This window comes from Chiloscyllium punctatum, chromosome 12, assembly GCF_047496795.1.
Source record: "Chiloscyllium punctatum isolate Juve2018m chromosome 12, sChiPun1.3, whole genome shotgun sequence".
Taxonomy (NCBI): Eukaryota; Metazoa; Chordata; class Chondrichthyes; order Orectolobiformes; family Hemiscylliidae; genus Chiloscyllium; species Chiloscyllium punctatum.
Window position 1 is genome coordinate 58,469,304 of NC_092750.1, and position 23,090 is coordinate 58,492,393.

Genomic DNA, 23,090 nt, shown 5'->3' on the forward strand with positions numbered 1-23,090 from the left:
TGGTCTCATCACCTGTCTTGACTCCTGTACATCAGTTTGTCATTTGACTCCAAATCTACTTCTCTCCATGTGTTTTAGCCCCCTACTTCTCATGCATGTAAAAGCATGATTATATTAATTTAACTTTTAACCATACCATCACTATACTTAAGTTTCCCTTATCCATTCACACATTCATTCTGGTTGCTTCAGACCTAAACCTATCACTACAATTTCCCTTTTTTTTTACATCCCTCTACTTCTAAGGCACTCAATCCTCATAAAACCCTTAACACTTGTGGCCTTATGTGTAACCCTGGCATCAATCCAGGTCTGACTTCCTCTTTGATAAGCCTTCATCAATGCACTCATTGCCACCTTTAAATATCAAGTATCAACTCTAGCTGTTTTATCCTATTCTCTTCTCATTCGTGCATTAATTAGATTAATAACTTTCCCATTCCTCTCAGGAATCCAGTATTGACCTGATGCACCCAGACAATCAAATGGCTATTGCTTCTTTCCACATCTTCCTTACGAATGTACCTTCAGCTGCGTGCAAATGACTTGCCATCCGTGAACTCACCAGGACTGATGACATTCCCACCACAAACTTGATATAGTTCTATCTTTCACATCTAATACAAAACTCTTTCTGTAATCCTCCTGCCACACACAAACAGATACCACTAAGTTCCTCAGAGAAATTGTCAAAGATTTTGTCCCTCAATCTCTGCACCAAGCTACCCTCTGTGATTTCAATCTCAAACATACTACGTCTTGCTCCCTCTCCTGACTTTATTACTCTACTTCATGTCAGAAACTCTCTTGGGCATAAACAAGGTCACACATGATGGCCTTGCTAATTCAATCACTGATCACTTCCTTGCAACGTTCTCTTATCAATATTCCCCATCACCCTTGGTCAATTTGCATGCATCTATTGAAAATCTCCCCCTTCAAGCTTATCACTGTACGTTCAAATTCCCAATTATCTAGCCGGCCACCTCAAATTCATCATGCTACAGATTTACTAAATCACAGCTATTTTTAAATGCCCTCTGCACCATTTAAACCAATTACTATTGATCATGATTTGTCACAGTATGACATCTGCACTTGCTAAAGTCCAATTACTACAGACTCCAAGGTCTCCAACAATTTGTTTCATCATCTATTTCCAGATATTCCATACACTTGTGCTCATTCAAATCTTTGATACCCCCTAAATTATTTCAAATCTTGTTCACCCATTACTTCAGTCATTGCCTGATTTGATAAATCAATTTTGAAAAGCTTCATCTGTTTTCAAATCCCTTACAAAACCTGTCCATTTTAACGTCTACACCATCCTTTACAGCTCTACAAATCTTAGATCACTGTACTCTTCCAATCTTGGCCTCATGGTCATCCAATTTTAATTGCTCCACCATTGACTGCCACACTTTCCACTTCCTAAGCCTGAAGATCTGATATTCAATACTTGAACATCTCCAACCAGTTCCTTTAAGATGTTACTTCTTTCTTTGATCAAGCTTTGGTGATCTACCTTGACCTTGCACAAGACCGGTGTTTGTATTCATGCAAATGTAAAATACATTTTAATGTTCTTTTGTTACATAAACTATTGTCTTTGTGCGAGACATCACCAAATATTTATATACAACTGGAATACTCACAGCGAACATATTTACAACTTGATTATTTAATCCCTTTCTAAAATAATTTCATTTTCAGAAAAAAATATACTGGTTGATCAAAGTGCAAGGTAATTGACCACGAATATTTTATGTTGCACAAAGGTTAAGATGAAAATCAGACAGACTAAGTAGTTTTATTGTTCTTTTGCAGTCGGGGGAAATTGTCTATTCCCTTGAAGACAATTGAGCTAAAAACGACAACAGAAAAAGCTTACTTAACTGAGGTAGGTAAATGATCTGGATTTGCTACACATTACTGGGGTAGAATGCCATGACTTTCCGTCTCAAAGCCAAACTTTTAAATCATCCATTCTGCTTTCAATCTGAGCAGTTAGCTGTTCTGCAAACATCAAACTTCATAAAATGTTGTTACTAAATTAACCTGTTTTTAAAAAAAATCAAATTCTCCCATAATCTATTTTAAGCATCAATTTAAGACACAATCTTTGGATCTCTTCGCTGAGAAAACCACCCAGGATGCAACAGTCATAATTGCAGAGTGAATTGCAGATCTTGAAAAACACCCCAGATTTTCTTTATAAAACTAAAGTCTAAAACATTTGGAGTACATGAAATAAAGGACATGCTTTGGTTAAAATTATCCTTCAAGCAGACGGATTTTCATCAATGACTCATATGTCCCATGAAATTTGTCAGGATTTGGTAAAATATTTGAAAATTGGTTTGATCTGTCTGAAAGTAGAACAAATATACAAATCACTTCTAAGTTGTGTATTTGCTCTATGTGGGTCCTCTTAACTGATACCATAGTCATTCTTTCCTGTTGGAAATGAACATCGCCAATAGCTTGTTGGGTAGACAATATCGTAATTATTACACTACAAGTAGCTGGGTGCATTCCTGTAGTTTCCTTCTCATTTAAATAACAGTTTCAAAGAATACAGATTGCATTTACATTAATTTGCAAATCTTCAAAATGTTCCAAAGCACTAAACAGTCAACAAGTTATCAGTCATTAATAGAAGTACAAACACAATAGCCAGATAGATCGATGTCCATTTCATCTAGCTAGGGTACCATAAAAATGCACCTTTCTTCAAATAAATTGCCAATGGGTCTTTTAACATCTGATAGCTCTGACAATGCAATATTTTTCTCAATATGGCATTAAAATTATGTTCTGCCTTCTGCGCTCTAAATCTGAAGCAGGATTTGATCACATCATCTTCAAATAAAAGAATGCTACTACTAAAGCTGACATTCATGATGCACAGCATCATTATTGTTTAATTAGAGTCAGAACAGCATGGAAACAGACCCTTCGGTCCAACACGTCCGTGCCAACCAGATATCCTAACCCAATTTAGTCCCACTTGCCAGCACCTGGCCCATATTGATACACCCATCCAAGTGCCTCTTAAATGTTGCACTTGTACCAGCCTCCACCACATCCTCTGGCAGCTCATTCCATACACGTACCACCCTCTGTGTGAAAAAGTTACCCCTTAGGTTCTTTTTATATCTTTCCCCTCTCACCCTAAACCTATGGCCTCTAGATCTTCTCAATTGTAGCCTAAGAACTTTTCAGACAGGTCATGATAGAAATGAATTCATGGCTTTTAAATTGCTACTAGATGCCAAATGAAGCCACAAGAATATGGGTGTGTTGGCATGCAGGAATTGACAGCAGAGCTGCCTAGATTTTAAATCTGATCATATTAGGTGGGATCATATCAGATTCTGGTGATATCCGGTGATATGGAGTTACTGCCATAAGATAAAAACTAGACACAAATACACTTTAATAAATTGGCCATTAAGAACAAACTTCATAATTTCAATCAAGCATGATTTTTCTTAGCTTGATACTGATAAACGAACAAATTATTTGTAAATAATTGTATAATTCCAACAAATATGACTGTTTCAAAGAATTGTGTGCCTGAGTTCAAATGCTTTCAGTGCAAGTTCAAACTGTATTATGGTTTTATTTTCCCTAAAAACAAAAATTGTCTTAAGTGCATTTTATGATAAATACATTTTCCCAAACTTTGTGCTTCCTAGGCAGAAGATCGATGGGTTTATGATGCTCTCCATTTCCGTTGTTATTTATGATCTTTTTTAATCCATGTAGTGCTGCTTCTTCCAACACTGACTCAGAAACTAGGGAAATTAATCCAATTTGCTAATTCAAAATCAATGCAAAAGCAGTAGACTTTCCATTTAAAAGGAGGAATAAGGGCAATGAATTATGTACTGCTTGTACATGTTTTTACTTCTGTTGAACATCATGTAAATCCCAAGGTGCTTGTAAACAAGTTTGCTAAGCCAACTGCATGGAGTTTTGTTTAGCAACATAACAATCAGGCTTTGAAAGATTTGCAGATGCCATCACCAGTGTCCAAAATGCTGCTAATTGTAAAAATGTTCTGTTGCAGCAGTTATTGACATTCTACAAGTCAGTAAAAATATCAGAACAAGAAAAGTCAACCATATCAACAGAGCCAGTTATTTGCAGAGTGTCTCAAACATTTCCAGAGTTCTTTTCACCTCACGGATCTGTTTTGACAACACAAGAATAGGCTGCATAGATCTGTCCAGCTCTTCACATCGAGCCATTAATGTATACATGCCCTGGAAACGTAATCAAAAAAAAGGTGTTAGATCAATGTGATGAGAAACTATGCAAAAATCTTAAATAACAGATTGCGTTCAGTTTGTAAACAACCTTCTTAAAACATCTTAATCTCATGCATTCCTTCACATCTCAAGATATGTTTTTTTTGAAAAAGGACAACTATTTATGTTGAAGCATGTTGCATTATCTTCTAGTTGTTTGTGGCAAAACAAACAAATAGTGTACTTGCAATCTAACTGAGGAGAACCATGGAATGGTTACAAAAAGGTCCATCAGCCCAACAAATCTGTGCTGATTGTATAAAGAGCAATTCAGTTAGCACCACACTACCTTTCCACTTCACATCCCTCCCCAACCTTCTCCCTCCAGCAACAAACATTCAAGAATGGCAGAGCAGAAGCTAAGAGTCTAACTGACAAGAAATGTTTCATTCATAGGAACATAGGATACAGGAAAAAAGAATAAGCCATTTGGCCCTTTGCTCCTCCTCTCAATAAAATCACATCTGACCTGGCTGGCATCTCAGCTTCATTTTCCTGCAGGCACCTAATAACCCTGGACTCCCTTGCCTAAAAGTCTATTTTAAATGAGACTTGAATAAAGTTAGACATTAAGCCTCCACTCCATTCTGGGGGAAGTAAATTCCACACCATTAACAATGCTTAGACAGAAGAAAAGTATTTTCCTCATCCATCTTAAAAGGGAGACATTTTAAAAAGTATTTCCTAGTTTTAGTCTGCTCCACAGGAAGAAATACTTCCACATATCCAATCCCCTCACTATCTCAATGTTTTACTAAGATTACCTTTCATTCTTTTAAATTCTAATGGACATATGAATAAAAGGTTGAATAGTTTATACCTAAGTCCCTCATCAAGGATAAAGTTGAATCTTCTTACTGCTGTTTCTAAAGCAATCATCTTTTTTCAATAAGGAGACCAAAACTGTGCACAATACTGTAGTTATGGTCTGAGCTATCAATGCCTTGTAGAGTTCCACGAGAACTGCCTTACTTTTATATTTCATTCCCTTCCAATAAATATACTCCATCTGCCATTTATTCATGTCACTTAACTTGCATGAATATACATATATAAAAAATAGTGTGTGTATATATATATATATTATACACATGCACTATTGCAGATTGGCCATCTCCCCTTGACACCAAAAAGGTAAGAAAAAGTTTTCATTGCTAAACTTAGCTACAGTCTGTTCTGCTGTAACGTGGTACTTGTGTTCCCGTGCGACTTCATGCTATAGAGAACTGCGCAACAGAAAATAACAGGCCCTATGGGCAAAACAGGGTTGGAGCAGACCAATGATATCAGTAAAAATGAAAACAAAACAAAAATAGTAGTTAGCCTAACACAAATAACAGCAAAGTCTAAGTAAATTTTTAAATCAAATTGTAATTAAATAATACAATAAATTTAACACTTTAAGGCGTTTCTGGATTGAAGTTACAGTATAGAACTATATTAAGACAGGGGCTGTGTGAGTCATCATCATTACTTTCAGGTGCAGGGTTATGATGAAACAAAATATTTAGTCCAGGAGTGGATGGCTGTGACTTATTGTCCTCAGACGGTTTCTTGGGGGCTGGCTTAAAAAAGGCCGCAAGTTTTTACTGCTTTGCCAACTTTTTTTTTCTTTCATGAAGAAGCCAGATAAGATTTTATGCCATGAACTGCTATCCTGCTATGATCTGCATTGTAGTCATTGCCTTCTAAAAGATGCAACTTCCCTCAGGATAAAAGGAAAAACAGAAGTAGAAAGTTCTCAGTGATGCATCCTGGTTTGTCTTCATCTCCATCTCGAACGTCAATTTTCCCCGCAGCCACAAGTTGCTATAGATCAGCTGTGGAGAGGTCTTCACAATAGGACTCAAGCAGCTCCTCGACATGCTCAGTCTTCACTTCTTCACATCCAAATTGCTTTGCAAGATCAACACAGTGTTCAATTTCTGGACGTTCTTCTGGCGGCTCAACACCTTTGAAGTCAAGAAAATCTGGGGAAGCTTCCGCCAAACTACATGCAAGCAGTCCATACTGACAGCACCCCAGGCCTCCACAATGATGTCAATAGCACTCAATGTTAACACTCTTCCAAAACTTAAGAACACGGCCCTCATTATCCCCCCTCAGTAGCTACAGTCAATTTCCTGAGTGTGCACCTTGAATAATAAGCTTTAATTGCTGCTATGGCACCCTGTTCCATGGGTTGAATGAGAGAGAGATGGTGTGTGGCGGTGGAAATAGTACATTGAACTTTCTGAAAGCATCACCAATGGTGGGAGGATGGCTTGGTGCAGAATGAGGAGAATAACAAAATCCAAATTTTTTCTCCTGCAATAATTTCTAAAAACATCCTCAAAAACATCAACAATAAAAGGTAATTTGCCCTGTCATCCAACCTCTTTTGGTTGACCTGAAGTAAACACATTTATAGAGTGGACTTAAGGCAACCTTCCAAGACACGTTGGTTGGCAGAGTGGTACACCAACACAGGCTTAAGCTTTAAAATCTCCACTAGCATTGGCACCCAACAACAGTCATAAGATCCTTTGCAACTTTAAAACCTAGAGCATGTTTCATTCTTAGATATATAGGTTCTGGATGGCATTCACTTCCAAGATAAAACTGCCTCATCCAAATTGAAGATGTGATCTAAGGTGTAGCCTTCTTACTCAATCAACCTTTTCACCACGGAAGGAAATGACAGCACACGTTCCTCATCTGGACTGGCAGCTTTGCACATAACTTTACATTATGAAAGTGTAGTGGTTCTTAAATCCAGCAAACCAGCCACTACTAGCACTGAAAGCAGGTGAAATTGCTCCAAATGTGCCTTTTTTCCTTAGGCCCTCTTAAATTGATAAGGCTTTCTGTTTTATGGAAAGAAAAGTGACCCCAGATTGATTTTCGATTGATCTTCTATCCACACACTTAGAATCTCAAATTCCTTTGTTTGTCATCTCTTAGAATTGCATAATAGCCAATGGGAGTTTATGTTTTTAAAAAAAAGTTCCCAATTCACCAATCACATTACAGCCAAATCGCATTGACAAAACACAAGTTATAGGACAATGACCTGTACCTCATGTTCAGTCTCCTCTTCCAAATCACCGATAGAGACTGTAAATACCTGAGGAGTTACAGCACCTGTGGCACTACAGTAGTTACAGTCTGCCAACTGAAAGAGAAGGCTTACACAACATCAGAAGATAGCAGGAGGAGGATGTAATTACGTTTCAGGTCTTTTATACTCAATAACTATGACTATAACTGTCCCAAAAACTGAAATGTACTGTATCTCCATAAAGGAGCAGAGTCTCATTTATGATGGAAATACCAGTTTCTGTACAGAAAGATCACAACAGCAATGGTTCAAGGCTCAGAAAATGCAGGGAACCTTCTCCATCACATAACAGTGTCAGTAGGTATAGAGTACTAATGAAGCTTAAAAAGAAAACTCAGAAAACCACAACTGAAAATCACATATGCTTTTCAAAACACTTCACTCTCAACAGTCTAACACAAAACTGGAACTTGGATTTAGGGCAATTCCAGAGGTACTGTACATTTTAATTTTTTTTCAAATATTCACATACAATTAAATAATTAATAAAAATTAAAAATGATAAAATAATGGCAATATTTTGTTAAATATCTGTAACAGAAGGAGGTCACACTGCACAGTTAGTTTCTATTACATTGTCATTTCCACCCATTCAAACATAAACTTTGCAACAAGGTCATGCACAGTAAAAATGCACCTTTTGTCTGGTTAATTTCATCCATAAACACAGCTTCATTATAAATGTTTAGTGTTGTCTTTTTGTAGAACATTAAAAATTAAGTTCTAGAAAGAATTAATTAAAGCTCTTGTGCCTTAGTGAGCAGACTTCACAAACATTTAACTGTTTCGACCTCTACCCTTTAAAGGCACAACATTGTTCCTCTTTCAACTTCCTCAATTTTATTGATGCAAGTGTTTCTCAATAGTTAGTACTAATGTTTTCACATATTGGTCAAACTTTATTTCCTAACTTCTCCTGCTGCTGTTTAACTTAATTGAGAATAGAATAGTAGTGAACATAATAAATCCCCAAAATCATCGACAGCAATGATTAACAATTAATGAGAGGTGGGGCATTGCCCACTAGGAGCAGAAAGGATTATATATTTAATAGTTGCAGGGCAAGAGTAGAATACCTAATGAAGGTGGCATTTGTGGTACAGTGGTAGCATCCTCGGAGCTTGGGTTTAAGTCTTACCTGCTCCAGAGATGCATTATAACACATCTGAACAGGTTGGTTAAAAATACTTAATGAGCACTTTATAATAGTGCTTACTAAGGAAGGGGATACTGACCTATTGGTAGTGGTGGAGGTGGTACAGTTAATGGAAGTTTATACGATGTAGAGCAAATACTGGCTATACTTAGGGCAGATAATTTTCCTGCATTAGATGGCTTGCACCCAAGTTTGCTAAAGGAAGTTGGAGACGGTAGAGGAGTCTGCCATAAATCTTCCAAATTTCCCTACTTATGGGCAAGATGATAGACGATTGGAGAATGGTAAGGATGACACCCTAATTCAAGAAAGGATGCAATGACAAATAACTGCAGCCCATCAGTTTATCAGTAATAGCATGTAAAGTTTTAAACAACAATTGGGAGGAAAAATATCAAAAGGGTACTTTGCAGAGATTGGCGTTCAAATAGTCAGATGTTTGCAATAGGCAAATACTAATTGACTGATCCAATTATGTTTTCTAATGATGTAACACAAGATTTATGATAGGAAAAGAATAGCTGTTTTCTCTGGTTATTAAGAAAGCCTTGGACAAGTTACAACGTTAAAGCCTGGATAAGAAAATTGAGGTTCATAATAGGAGGGTCAGTTTCAACTTGGATGGAAATTTGAATTAAGAACAGAAAACTGATCACCATGTACTTTTCAGACTGAAAGATGCTAGAGTAAGGGCGGTCGCACAAGAGTCGGTGCTGGAGGCACTTTATTAATGTATATGAATGGGCACTGTTTAAAAATAATGCATTTTGTTGAAGCTTTATGTTTTGCATTCTTAACAATTTGCATGAGTACTAAGGTAAAGCAACACGTTCACATTGTGTAAGAGGAACACGCTGATTAGTTGACAGACACTATTGGTGGAGATGTTGTCATGAAGAATGCACCAACTAGATAATGATGGACAGTTAACTGCCAAGTTGTGTTCAGAACTCAATTGCAGAACGATCTCTGCCAAGATAGCACGACCTTTTGAGAAAATAGCTAATGAAGCTAATGCGATCCTGGTCCTCAAAAATAGACATATTTGCCCAGGGCTTCCAGTCTCCACATATTCTAGGGTTTTAATGATTCTATGATATTCAGAAACTGCAATCATTACCCACAACCCTTCCCAAATCATTTACAGACCTACCTCCTACCAGAACCAACTCACTAAACCTTCATTTCTATTCTAATCCCTTAACCAGCTCTCCCCCCTTCACACCCTCCCATTTGTTGGGAAAGACAGGAGAACGTCACTAAGTCATGATGCTCATTTGGAGAGTCAGTGCAGACAATAGGCCAAATAGACTTCTACAGCACTGCAATACTTCCATGATCAGGAGAAAATAGCTCACATGGTGCCGATTTTTATGTTTAAATTAATTTACGTAGTTCTTCACAACCAACTAAAATCAAACTGGTGGTGTGAGCGCAGTAAATCTCAAGCTACTCATTTAGTTTTGTTTGAAATGTTGGCAACATTGGCATAGCAGTATTTAATGCCCTCCCCTAGTTGTCCCAAGCCTATGAAGATTTAATCATGTTTTGTATAACTAGAGTTAAATGCCTGCAAGATTAATGACAAGTGTTGGGTTTCTCTCCATGAAGCAAATTGCTGAATCAGGTGAGTTTTTAAAAAACCTAGATTCCGACACCTTTCGTGACCATTTTCTGGTATTTTCCCATAATTTATAATATTTATGGAATACAATTTATCAATTTGACATATTAGAATTTAAATGCATCGACAAGTGGTCAATTCAGTATCAATCACTGGGCCAGCATAATCACAAAAACAAGATTAGGAGTTTCCATGTGAATTCTTCAAAAAAAATGCTTCACTGCTAACCAAGCATAACTATTATGACTTTAACAAACATACTAATGCCAACACGCTATGGACATTCAAAAAGTGGCTATTCTCTAAGACAAAAGCAGGAAAGAACTCTATAGTTATAAAGATGTGAATTCCAAATAATGTGGCAGTGGTCACTGCAGTGGACTGTATGCTTCTAAGCAACTAATCTAAAAGCAGAAAACACTCATTATACACCTATCCCCTGTCCTCACTTGACTTGTAGCAAGCCTGGTTAGATGGCAACGAAGAGCAACAGCCTGACTTGATTTGTCTTTCAAAACCCAAATAGAATAGAAACCTTTCACTTAGGCGAGAGAAACTGATGTTTAAGTGACTCAATAATCAAAAATTGGGAGGCCTAATCAACAGCAAAGGAGCAAGGTCCTGCATTTTAAATGATTTAACCACTTCAAGATCTGTTACACTTCTGACTTTCTCATGTTACTTATTTGTTCAGGATGCCTATTCATGGACTGTCTTTAACAGCCTGCCATTATTTTGTCTGAAGTGATGCTAATAGGAAAAGATTTTCTGCCACTGTTCATACTGGGACTTGGTTTAGAGGGTACAGATGAAAATACCCCATACAACTCCAATTCAAGTACTAATTTAGCATTTAATAATCTCGCATAGATAATACATGAATACCCAATTATAGATATCTTGTGCCATATTATTGTTATAACAGCCACTTATTTGATACAGTATTACTTAACTCTATGGCAATCAGCACAAGAATGAACCAATTTAGTTTGTCTAATTTTAAAAAACAAAGAACCACAGAGGTGCATGAGAATAAAGATGCTAATGAAGATTATAGACTGAACTATAACTTTGTAAAGTTATATCCCGCGACTTGCAGTCAGTTAAATCAATTAGATTGGCTTATAAAATAAAACTCAGTTAGAATAATCAGCACTGAACTGAATTAGTTTTCATTTTAATTATATGCCCTCACCTTTATACTCATATCCACTGACTCTCCAAGACTATCCACTGAATCTCGATAGGTTTGAATGTAGCCCACACTTAATGCTGTCATCTGCATTAAAAAAAGAATAGCATAAGTCAATATTGAACAAATAACTAACAAATAACTGATGAGAGAAAAGCATGAAGGACAAATATCTGTCTGCAAATTTCATAGATGGGTAAAATTAACAATTGGGCGTACAAGGCACTTCAACTAACAGACTGGGGAAAAGGGAATGCAATAAGTAAGGAGGGTGAAGAATTCTTAACGCATATACTGGGGAACTCTTAATAAGTATGCTGTTATGAAAAATGAACTTATTCAGTAAGACAACACTGGCTAATATAATCCATAAAATATTAGGTTTAAAATAGCTATACAAAGGGATAAATAAAGATCAAAAGTGAAAATACCCATCTAAAGAGAGCCAAATTCAATGTTTTGCGAAGTGATCAAGTACCGATTCACTGGAAACAAAGGTTGGTCAGGAAAAGAATAAATAAGCACAGGCAGACCTTCAAGGCAAGACAGTTCAAGTCCAAACTGAGCACACTGACACAGAAGGAAATGAAAGGCATCCACAGACACAGCAAATACAGTGGGTGAAAGTCCATTGACCAGGGTCACAAATTTAAGCGTAGTGATGAAAGAAAAACCCAAGGCAATAATCCTTCTTTACAAAATGAATGGTTGGGATTTAGAATGCATTGTCCAATCAGGTACTGAATAATAACCTTCAAATGAGAATTTGATAAATATTTGGAAGGGAACAAAGAAAAGTCAAATGGGAAAAGTAGGAAGTGGGACTAATAGGTTTGTACTTCAAAAGGAGTGACAGGCCAAATAGCTTCTTTGTGTAGCAGTGCTCTGACAAAAAGTTTTACATCTCCCCACATTACTTTTCTTCTTTATGACATTATGCTAAATCTAACTCCAAAGATGTGCAGGTCAGGTGAATTGGCCATGGTAAATTGCCCGTAGTGTTACGTAAGAGGTAGATGTAGATGTAGATGTAGATGTAGGGGTATGGGTGGGTTACGCTTCGGCGGGGCGGTGTGGACTTGTTGGGCCGAAGGGCCTGTTTCCACACTGTAAGTAATCTAATCTAATCTAATCTAACTCTTGCCAAGCATTTGGTTCTCTGATCTGATATCTCCTTGCCATACTTTGTTTTATAACAGTACTGCAAAGTGCCGGCAACATTTATGATGCAAAAGATGCTATATAAATAAGCTGATGCTCCACTCCATCTTCCTGTCATGGAGGAGTTAGATGAAGAACCCTCAAAATGATATTGAGAATAATTTCATTTAACAGGAGTAGTAGCCTTTCTGGCCCGTCGAGCCTGCTCTGCCATTCACTAAAATCATGGCTGATCTATGCATCATCTCAGCTCCTCCTACCTGCATTACCTATAACCCTTAATTTCCATACCATGCAAAAACCCATCCAACTGTATAGTCATAGACGCAGATGTACTGCATGGAAACAGACCCTTCAGTCCAACCTGTCCATGCCAACCAAATATGAATTCCACAGATTCACTACTCTCTAAGAAAAGCAGTTTGTCCTCATCTCTGTCCTAAATCTACTTCTCTCTAATCTTGAGGTCATGTCCTCTTGTCCTAGTCTCTCACACCAGTAGAAACTACTTGCCTGCCTCCATCTTACCTTTCCCTTCCATAGTTTTATGTTTCCATAAAGGCGGCACGGTGGCTCAGTGGTTAGCACTGCTGCCTCACAGCACCAGGGTCCCAGGTTCAACTCAAGCCTTGGCCAACTGTCTACGGGGAGTTTGCACATTCTCCCAGTGTCTGCATGGGTCTCCTCCAGGTGCTCCGGTTTCCTCAAACAGTCCAAAGATGTGCAAGTCAGGTGAATCGGCCATGCTAAATTGCCCATAGTGTTAAGGTGCATTAGTGGGTGGGTTACTCTTCGGAGGGTCGATGAGGACTGGTTGGGCCGAATGGCCTGTTTCCACACTGTAGGGAATCTAATCTAATCTAATCTAATCAATTCCCTTTCATTCTTCTAATGAGTACAGGCCCAGGCAGCTGAAGCTTTCCTCATTTCAGGAATCATCCTAGTGAACCACGTCCAGAGCCGGTATATCCTTCCTCAAGTAAGGAAATCAGAACTGCACACAATATTCCAGGTGTGGCCTCACCAACACCTTGTATAATTGCAGCAGAACTTCCCTGTTCTTAAATTCAATCCCTCCAGCAATGAAAGCCAATATTCTGTTAGTCTTCCTAATTACCAATTCCACCTGAAAATTAACTTTTAGCGATTCATATATGAGCACTCCTAATTCCCTTTGCACAACAGCATGCTGCAATCTTTCACTATTTAAATAATATTCTGACCTACTATTTTTACTTCCAAAGTGGATAACCTCATATTTACCAACATTGTACTCCATCTACGAGACCCTTGGCCACTCACTTAACTTATCTAAATCTCACTCAATTTAGTGTCATCAGCAAACTTGGATACCTTACATTCTATCTCCTCTTCCAAACCATCTTCTCCTTGGTATAAGTCACAGAAGATGTGGAATCCAAAAATCACATTATACAAAAACAAAAGGTAACAGAAAACTGAATAAATTCAAGTTCTTCTCACTCCTTAAGCTCATGAGGAAGGCTATGGGTCAAATTTATAAGACTCCATCTACATCTGCAAATGAAGTTTACCCCAAAGCACAGCACAGTACCTATGCTGACAGATCTACTATGGACATGTTCTTCTTCATACATCATCTATGAGGGAGAGGTGCACAGAACAGTCTGTTCCTAAGTCATAGGCCTGTTTATGGTGTTGAATGACTTTGACAGAACTGGACTCTGCAAGATTTTTGACTGTCCACAAAAGCTCTAAGTGTCAATCCCACATTTCACAACAATATATGCTTTATCATACTGTAGTTTGATGCTCCACTTCAGAGGTTTTGGGGTGAAACATTGCTGACACATGGCTGTGTTCTTGAAAATTCATGAACTTTCTCCCCCATTCCTGTAACTTGCTTTTCTCATTTACGTAATGCAAAGTGGTTAGCAAGTTTCAGATCCAGTGACTCAACCTGCAGAACTAGATACATACATATGGAACTCAGCTACCACCTTTGGCTAACCCATGAAATGCACACAAAATAACTTCAGTTCAAGTTGACGCTTTACAGCCCATGTTCTCAACACGTTGTGAGGCTGTGAAACACAGATGACTTGCATCTATCAACAGAAGACCAACAATTTCCATCTTCATGCCGGAGATACATTTTAGATGTATCCAGGAAGGACAAAAGCACACTTGAGGAGCTCACAAGTTTTGTCAGTATTCAAGCAGAGATGATTGTATTACCTCAGCCACATCCACAGGACAAGAACTTTCAAAAGCTGATTGGGGGCAAATGTTTGCAGGTAAAGGGGTGGCTGGAAAATGGGAAGTCTTCAGAAATGAGATAACAAGAGTCCAGGGAAAGTATATTCCTGTTAAGATAAAAAGGAAGGCTGATACATATAGGGAATGCTGGATGACTAAAGAAATTGAGGGTTTGGTTAAGAAAAAGGAAGCATATGTCAGGTATAGACAGGTTAGGTCGAGTGAATCCTTAGAAAGAGTATGATGACAGTAGGAGGGAAATACGCAAGAGGGAAATCCAGATGCAAAAAGGGGACACGAGATAACTTTGGCAAATAGAGTTAAGGAGAATCCAAAGGGTTTTTACAAATACATTAAGGACAAAAGGGTAACTAGGGATAAAATGGGGTCCCTCAACCCCACTGCCCTATGGACGAACATTTCAACTCTTCCTCACACTTTGCTGAGGACATGCAGGTCCTGGGCCTCCTTCACCGCCACTCCCTCACCCCACCCGACACCCAGAGGAAGAATGCCTCATCTTCCGCCTCGGAACACTTCAACCCCAGGGCATCATTGTGGACTTCACCAGTTTCCTCATTTCCGCTATCCCCACCTTCCACCAGTTCCAACCTGCCAGCTCAGCACCATCCTCATGAACTGTCCTACCTGCCAATCTCCCTTCCCACCTATCCACTCCACCCTCCTCTCCAACCTATCACCTTCATCTCCACCTCCATCCACCTATTGCATTCTTAACTACCTTCTCCCCAGCCCCACCCCCCTCTCTGCTTTTGCCCGAAATGTCAATTTTCCTGCTCCTCAGATGCTGCTTGACCTGCTGTACTTTTCTAGCACCACTCTAATCTTGACTCTGATCTCCAGCATCTACAGTCCTCATTTTCACCACTCAAAGATCAGCAAGGCGCCTTTGTGAGGAACCACAGAAAATGGGGGAGATACTAAACGAGTATTTTGCATCAGTATTTACCGTGGAAAAGGACATGGAAGATATAGAAGGTAGAGAAATAGATGGTGACATCTTGAAAAATGCCAATATTACAGAGGAGGAAGTGCTGGATGTCTTGAAGCTCATAAAATTGGATAAATCCTAAGGGGTACCTGATTAGAGGTACCCTAGAACTCTGTGGGAGGTGAGGGAAGTGATTGCTGGGCCTCTGACTGAAATATCTGTATCAACAATAGTCACAGGTGAGGTGCCAGAAGACTGGAGGTTGGTTAACGTGGTGCCATTGTTTAAGAAAGGTGGTAAAGACAAGCCAGGGAACTATAGACCAGTGAGCCTGACGTCAGTGGTGGGCAAGTTGTTGGAGGGAATCCTGAGGGACAGGATTAACATGGATTTGGAAAGGCAAGGACTGATTTGGGATAGTCAACATGGCTTTGTGCGTGGGAAATCATGTCTCACAAACTTGATTGAAAGAGAATTGATGAGGGCAGGGTGGTAGATGTGATCGATATGGACTTCAGTAAGGCATTTGATAAGGTTTCCCATAGTAGACTAGTTAGCAAGGTTAGATCTCATGAAATGCAGGGATAACTAGCCATTTGGATACAGAACGAGAGGGCATAGGTTTGGGATGAGAAGGGAAAATATAAAAGAGACCTAAGGGGCAACTTTTTCATGCAGAGGGTGGTACGTGTATGGATTGAGCTGCCAGAGGAAGTGGTGGAGGCTAGTACAATTGCAATACTTAAAAAACATTTGGATGGGTATATGAATAGGAAGGGTTGGAGGGATGTGGGCCAGGTGCTGGCAGGTGGGACTAGATTAGGTTCAGATATCTGGTCTGAATGGACAGGTTGGACCGAAGGGTCTGTTTCTGTGCTGTACATCACTATGACTTCAACTCACTGCTTGGAAGTTGACAGTCAAATGCAGAAAGCATATGCTGAAGTTTAAAGCATTGATTAGACTACAATTAGGAGTATCAGGTTGTTTTGGACATCTTGCTTTGGAAAAAAATGTCTATGATGTGCATAAGTTACAGAAGAGATTTACTAAGATTATACAACAACACATTTAATATAATAAAGCAGACAACACTATCAAATTAGAAATTAAGCTACATAAAATGAAATGAAGGCAGATGGCCAAAAGCATAACCAATGACATGTTTTAACAAGCACTGAAAAAGGAACAAAAATGTACTGATAGTGATTTATGGAGTTCAATTTTAGATGTTAGACCTATGCAGCTGAAGCTCAAGGCCAGAATTAATGGATCATAAATAACTCAGGATCAGGGGTGGGGATGGATTAGAATTCAGAAAACCAGCCAAGTCTGGACTGCACTTCCAACTTAGCAGATAAGTAGTCTGATAATTTAACAACAGTGAAGATTTTGAGAGGCACTGAGTCTCATCAGCATACTCATGAAAACTAACTCTGTGCTTTGAGATGATGTCACTTGAGAAACAGCACGTAGGTTATAAATAAGAGGGAACTGAGGATAGATCCTTTGGGAGACCTCAGATGTCATGGTGTGCAGCAGGGATAGAATCTCTTGCAAGTGGTACAATGGCTAAGATTGGGTAAGTGAGCATGAAATCAGACAAGTGCAGTCTCACCCAGTTGAATGACAGGGAAAAGTCATTGGAAAAGCCACAGATGAAGAGGTGCTAAGTATAAAAGGTCAAAAATTGTCAAGAGAAATCAAGACCTTTTTCCACTAAGACTTAATCCAAACGTTCAAATTATAAATGCTTTTGATTCCCTTATAAATTTTGATAATGCTTTGAAAACAAAAGTATTTCCATTGCTCATTGAAGTTCAGATTTAAATATCTGCAGATGACGATCAGACAATGAAGTACTATTCACTTAAGACGGAGCTTTGTCAAGGCATGAAATGCCCTAGCAGCAAATTCCAAAGCAGCTTTTACAAATGCATCATGCCATGTCATAAAAAAAAAGTAACAAGAAGAAGAAATAGACTAAGTGAACAATTCTTTTGAAGAAGCAGCACATACACAAGCTGAATGGAATCCTTCTCTGCTACAAAATAGTTCTAGGGTTGAAAATTCAACAATTTCAGCACGATTAACAACTATCATGGTTCGAACTTGATTAAACGCATACATACATTCTGGATTGTGGCATTTAGGCTTTTCAGCATCTGATCCACTTTCTGAGCGACCTCCTTTGCATCTTGCTCCAGCTCTAGCAGGACACCAGGATCTATCGGAGGATTGTCGGATTTTAACCTTTGCATACTTCTGGTTTTCACACTACTTCCAGCTGGGAAAGACACAAGGAAGAATGCTACATCTTCACTGCCATATGAATTTGTTTGAAATGCCTAGTCTGGTATAGAAACATTAAACAATTTTATCCATTAAGCGAAATGTGAATGAAATCAATACATATTCATGACAGCAGATATTTACTAACTTAAAAGAAAGTGAAATGTGTCAACTTCCACAAACCCCAAACACTAGGTACCTCTATTAGGCTGAATGGTGAAATGGAAATCAGAACCTTGACTGGTCAAGAGTTCAATCTGGAGGTGTCAAAGCTCACAAAGCATGGAATTTGCAAGAAAGAATACATCCCTTTCAATTTTGAATGCAACATACACCTTTCCTTGTTTTGGTAAAGAGAAAATGTGTATCTAGCTTCTGGATTTTTCCAATGTAAACCTGTCACATCAAGATTATAATTACATAAAACAAAAATGAGCCTGATCATATACACATCTGTACAGAGGTTTCTGCATTTATTTCATTCATTAGCTCAGAATATCAGAGAAAATTATATTAGCTTCACATCCCCTGGCCACATCCAACAAACCGTCTTGTACTAACTCAAAAGGTCAAGTTGCTTCCTGTGCCTTTAACCATTCCTTGACCTTCACTAATTTCTACATTTGATACCTCTTACTGAATTCACAGAATCAGAGAAATGTAACGGTGTAAAAAGACCAATCAATCCATTGTGTGTACACTAGCTCTTGAATGAAGATTATTGTCAAAAAGTCTGGTGCTAGGAACAATTATTTTTATACAATGGGGTGGCATGGTGGCCCAGTGGTTAGCACTGCTGCCTCACAGCACCAGGGACCCAGGTTTGATTCCAGCCTCAGGCAACTGTCTGTGTGGAGTTTGCACATTCTCTGTGTTGTTTCTTCCGGGTGCTCCAGTTTCCTCCCACAGTCCAAAGACATGCAGCCCAGGGGAATTGGCCACGCTAAATTGCCCAATAGTGTTAGGTGCATTAGTCAGAGGGAAATGGGTCTGGATGGATTACTCTTCGGAGGGTCGGTGTGGACTTGTTTCCACACTGTATGCAACCTAATCTAATCACCAACTGCTAATATTCTCCTTTGATCCCACACCCACGGACAACATGTCTATCCAAATAATCATCCACTAACTTCTTGAATGACTCAACTGAACCTGCCTCCACTACACAGGGCAGAAGTGAGGACTGCAGATGCTGGAGTTTAGAGTCTAGATTAGAGTGGTGCTGGAAAAGCACAGCAAGTCAGGCAGCATCTAAGGAGCAGGAAAATCGATGTTTCGGGCAAAACCCTTCATCAGGAATCACTACACGTACAGTGCATTTGGTACAACTTGCAAGTGTTTACTGCCAGACCTGCACGTGTCCTTTACTCACACTCCAGGTCCAGGCTCTGCTTTGAGCTCATTTTGATCTTATCCTGCAGGTTGTTGGCCACGTAGTGGGTGAGGTCCCCGTCGTGGCTGACGGTGCCCTCCAGCTCCAGGGCACTGGAGATGGTCGCCCTCCGTCCTTCCAGCTTGCCATCGCGGCCTCGGACGCCGGCCAGGACCTCGCTGATGCCGTCCAGGCTTTTGCTGTCCTGCAAGCGGCCGCACACCCTCTCCCGGGCCGCAGGGTAGACCACCCCTTGCTGCTGCTGCTGCTGCTGCTGCTGCTGCTGCGGGGGCTGCTCTTGCGGGTGCCCGGAGGGGGAATCGGTTCCCTTTTCAGAAGGCGGGACCGGGCCGGCTTGGACCTCCGCCATCGCCAGGCGGCCGACGGGGGCAGACGCAAGATGCGCCGACTTCCCCAATCCCGTTCTCACTGACCGCCGCCCCTAGCAACCGAGGAGCGCAGGCGCAGTGAGCGGCTGGGCCGCCATCTTGACGCCGGTCACGTGCCCCAACCGTTTTTCTTCACGGGGGGGGGGGGGGCGAGAGAGAAGAGAAAGGAACCGCCATCTTGAGTGCGGGCAAAAAGAAAAGGAGCCGGTGTTTTATTCTTTTACCCCCCCACCCGCGTTTCATCTCCAATTCACGCAAAGGGCGGCCCAACCTCCTCTTTAACCCATCGGTAAACGACGCGGAGAAAGAGATGAAAGAAGACGAAAGAAAAAGGAACCTGCAGCCGGGTAGACGGACCGAGGCCGGGGTGGGGGCTGAAGAGATTCGCCGAGGGAGGGAATTTAAGGGGGGGGAGAAAAAAAACAGGGATGGCGTGCAACAGAGCTCCCACTTACCCTCTGCCATGGCAAAAGAGCGGCCAACTTGGATGCGTGAGCACAAACTCCGAGGTTGCGGGGCAGCGAATCACATCGCTGGCTCCGGTGTGTGTGGTTCCACACGCTGTTGAGAGGGTGGGGAGGGAGGGAGTAAATGGGGTTTCTGCTTTCTTCCTGTACAGTCTTAACCACATGCTGGAGCTGCTCTCAGTTTCTGTTCTCGCCTGCAGGTCAGCAGCTTTGAGTGTCTCACTGTGTGGTGTTGCCCGCCCGATAAACCGCCTCTTCTCGGCAGCAAGAGACTCTTTTTTTTTAACCATTTCCCCCACCCACGTTGATACCAACAGGATAATGTACTGATTCCAATTCCACGAGCCACTTTTCTTTACCGGCTTTTTTTAAACGTGGCTTGCTTTAAACCTGTACAGAAAGCATCCAGTGCTTCAGGGCCTTCAACTTTATTTATCTCTCCCCCCCCCCCCCCGTAATGTTGTTGAAAGACACACGTCGCTTATTCATTCATCCTGGATCAACCTCTTCCAAGTCTGCACTTGCTCACTTAGATGACTTCGAGCACCTGAGGATTTCTTCTCACCCCCCAACCCACCGTTTCTAAAGCCGTACGTTTATTGTAGTTACCAGGACTGTCCTTGCATCATATTGTACATAGTAGTGTCACCTTCGCCACTCCCTTTTTTCTGGCATGTCCCATGTAGCTGACAGCTTTGGAAGGTAATGATAAATGTTTCTGACTTCTCTGTTCCCATTTCCTTTAGCAACCCGATTGTAAGCCACACAAACACAGTCATCCTTTCAGTGCATTGTTCCCATCAATTTTTTTAAAAAATTTCATTATTTAACCAACACAGGGGTCCCCCAATTTACAAACATCTGACTTGTAAATGTGAATTCACACAGGGATGAAATTTTCAAGATCTGACATTAACATTTCCATTGCTTTCGAACAGCTACTTTATATTGTCCTGCAATATGTTCCATCTTGCATACAGATTAACTTGTAAATGGATTCAAGAACAGAACCCATTTGCAAACTGGGAACTGCCTGTTTTTGTCAGTTACTGTTCCTCAATAATTACTCATTAAGTATTCTATCCTTGGTCTGTCTTGACTCAAAAGTGGTAGTGAATGAGGTACTAGATGTGTTGGTGTTAACTCAATTTGCTAGATTATGGAAAAGTTTCCTTAAACTGGGAAGAAACAAAAATAACTACTTTATTCAAGAAGTTGTGGGGAAGCTATCAGAATTGATTACTTAATGAGTCTACAGCTGGACACTCGAGTTCAAGATAATTTAGAAGAGAATGGTTTTGTGAAAGGGGAATCTTGTTTAACCAATTAATCATAATTCTTTGAAGGAGTAATGTGCTGTGGATAAAGGGAAGCCTGTAGTCATACTGTGTAGAAAATCTTTTAAGTAACCAGCCTCTGAGACCAGGAACATGCTGGTTGATCTAGTATTCTGGTTGATCAAGAGGTCCACCTTTATCAAGGTAAACCCATACACTAACTGATAGAAAAATAATGTGGGAAGATGCACATTACTGTAATACTTTATTTGCAGCATTGATCACTTAAGTAATACTGCAACTTTGCCTTAAATAAAACTTTACAGCAGCAAACCTTATCACACTCACCCTCAGCTGATTACTGTTCAGATCACAATAAAACAGTAAACATCTGGTATTTCAGGTATACAGTTTGTTTTTTGTCGGTTTATCAAGACTGCCAGTTTATAAGTTGGTTAAAACAAAGTTTCTGTACTAAATTTTCAGAAGGCATTTGACAAGGTGCCACATAAAAGGTTATTGTGCAAAGTAGGAGTTCTATGTTGTTGGGGTATCCTGTTGCATTTGCAGAAAGCAGAGACTATGTATAAATGGTTTTGTTTTCTGATTCGAATGTGATGTGTCCTATCATCTATGCTGGAACCTCAGCTTTTTACAATTTATCAAAGGTTTGATGGCTAAATTTGCAGATAACATCAAGATAGGTAATCAAATATGACATAGAGTTTGCAAGACAAATATACATACGTTGAGTAAATGGGCAAATAAATCTGCAGAATGAATACAATGCCCAAAAATGAGGTTGCTCACTTTGACACTCGGATGAATAAAACCATGTTACTTAAATAAAGTACGTTGCAGAATTCCAAATTGCACAAAAGTGTTCTAGTGGATCATTTGCAAATACAAAAAATAATTAAGGCTAATGGACTTTTCTTTACTATGGGGAAATTTTACATAAAAGTAAGAATGTTGTGCACCATTTGTATAGAACATTGAGTACATCTGAAATACTTTGTACAGTATTGGTCTGACTTGATGAAGGATGTACAGTCAGTTCTGCCATAATGCGGTAGTGCCATTCTCGTGCAATCCTGTGTTGTAAGAAAATTGGGTAATAGCATGACCATTGAACTAATGGGGCCAGAATCATGTTTATAACCAATACACACTTTAAAACTTTGCGCTTTGGAAACCGTCCCAATTTGTCATTCATATTATTGTGAATTTGCATTAACAAAACACATATTATAGCAGAACAACCAAATGCATTGGAAGCAGTTCAAGAGAAATCTCTGAGCCAAGTATCTTGAATGCATGGGTGACTACTGAGGAAAGGTTGGGCAGGCTTTGCTTGTATCCTCAGTGCTTCAGGAAAATAACTGAGTTGATTATTAGATAAGAAGGGCTTTTGCCCGAAACGTCGATTTACTGCTCCTCAGATGCTGCTTGAACTGCTGTGCTCTTACAGCACCACTAATCCAGAATCTGGTTTCCAGCATCTGCAGTCATTGTTTTTACCTAAGATCCTAAAGGGTCTAAACAAGGTGG

At 39.8% G+C, this 23,090-nt stretch overlaps 1 protein-coding gene across 1 annotated transcript; it reads right to left on the minus strand.

Annotated features, from left to right (window-relative positions):
• Nucleotides 1-1,782: 1,782 nt before the first annotated feature.
• On the minus strand, nt 1,783-19,848 carry borcs6 (BLOC-1 related complex subunit 6). The gene is made up of 4 exons (XM_072582632.1): nt 19,407-19,848; nt 17,875-18,029; nt 11,395-11,478; nt 1,783-4,274 (listed from the first exon to the last, which is right to left on the minus strand). Exons 1-4 carry the CDS (start codon nt 19,774-19,776, stop codon nt 4,149-4,151), a joined length of 735 nt encoding a protein of 244 aa, XP_072438733.1. The 5' UTR covers nt 19,777-19,848; the 3' UTR covers nt 1,783-4,148.
• Nucleotides 19,849-23,090: the final 3,242 nt, after the last annotated feature.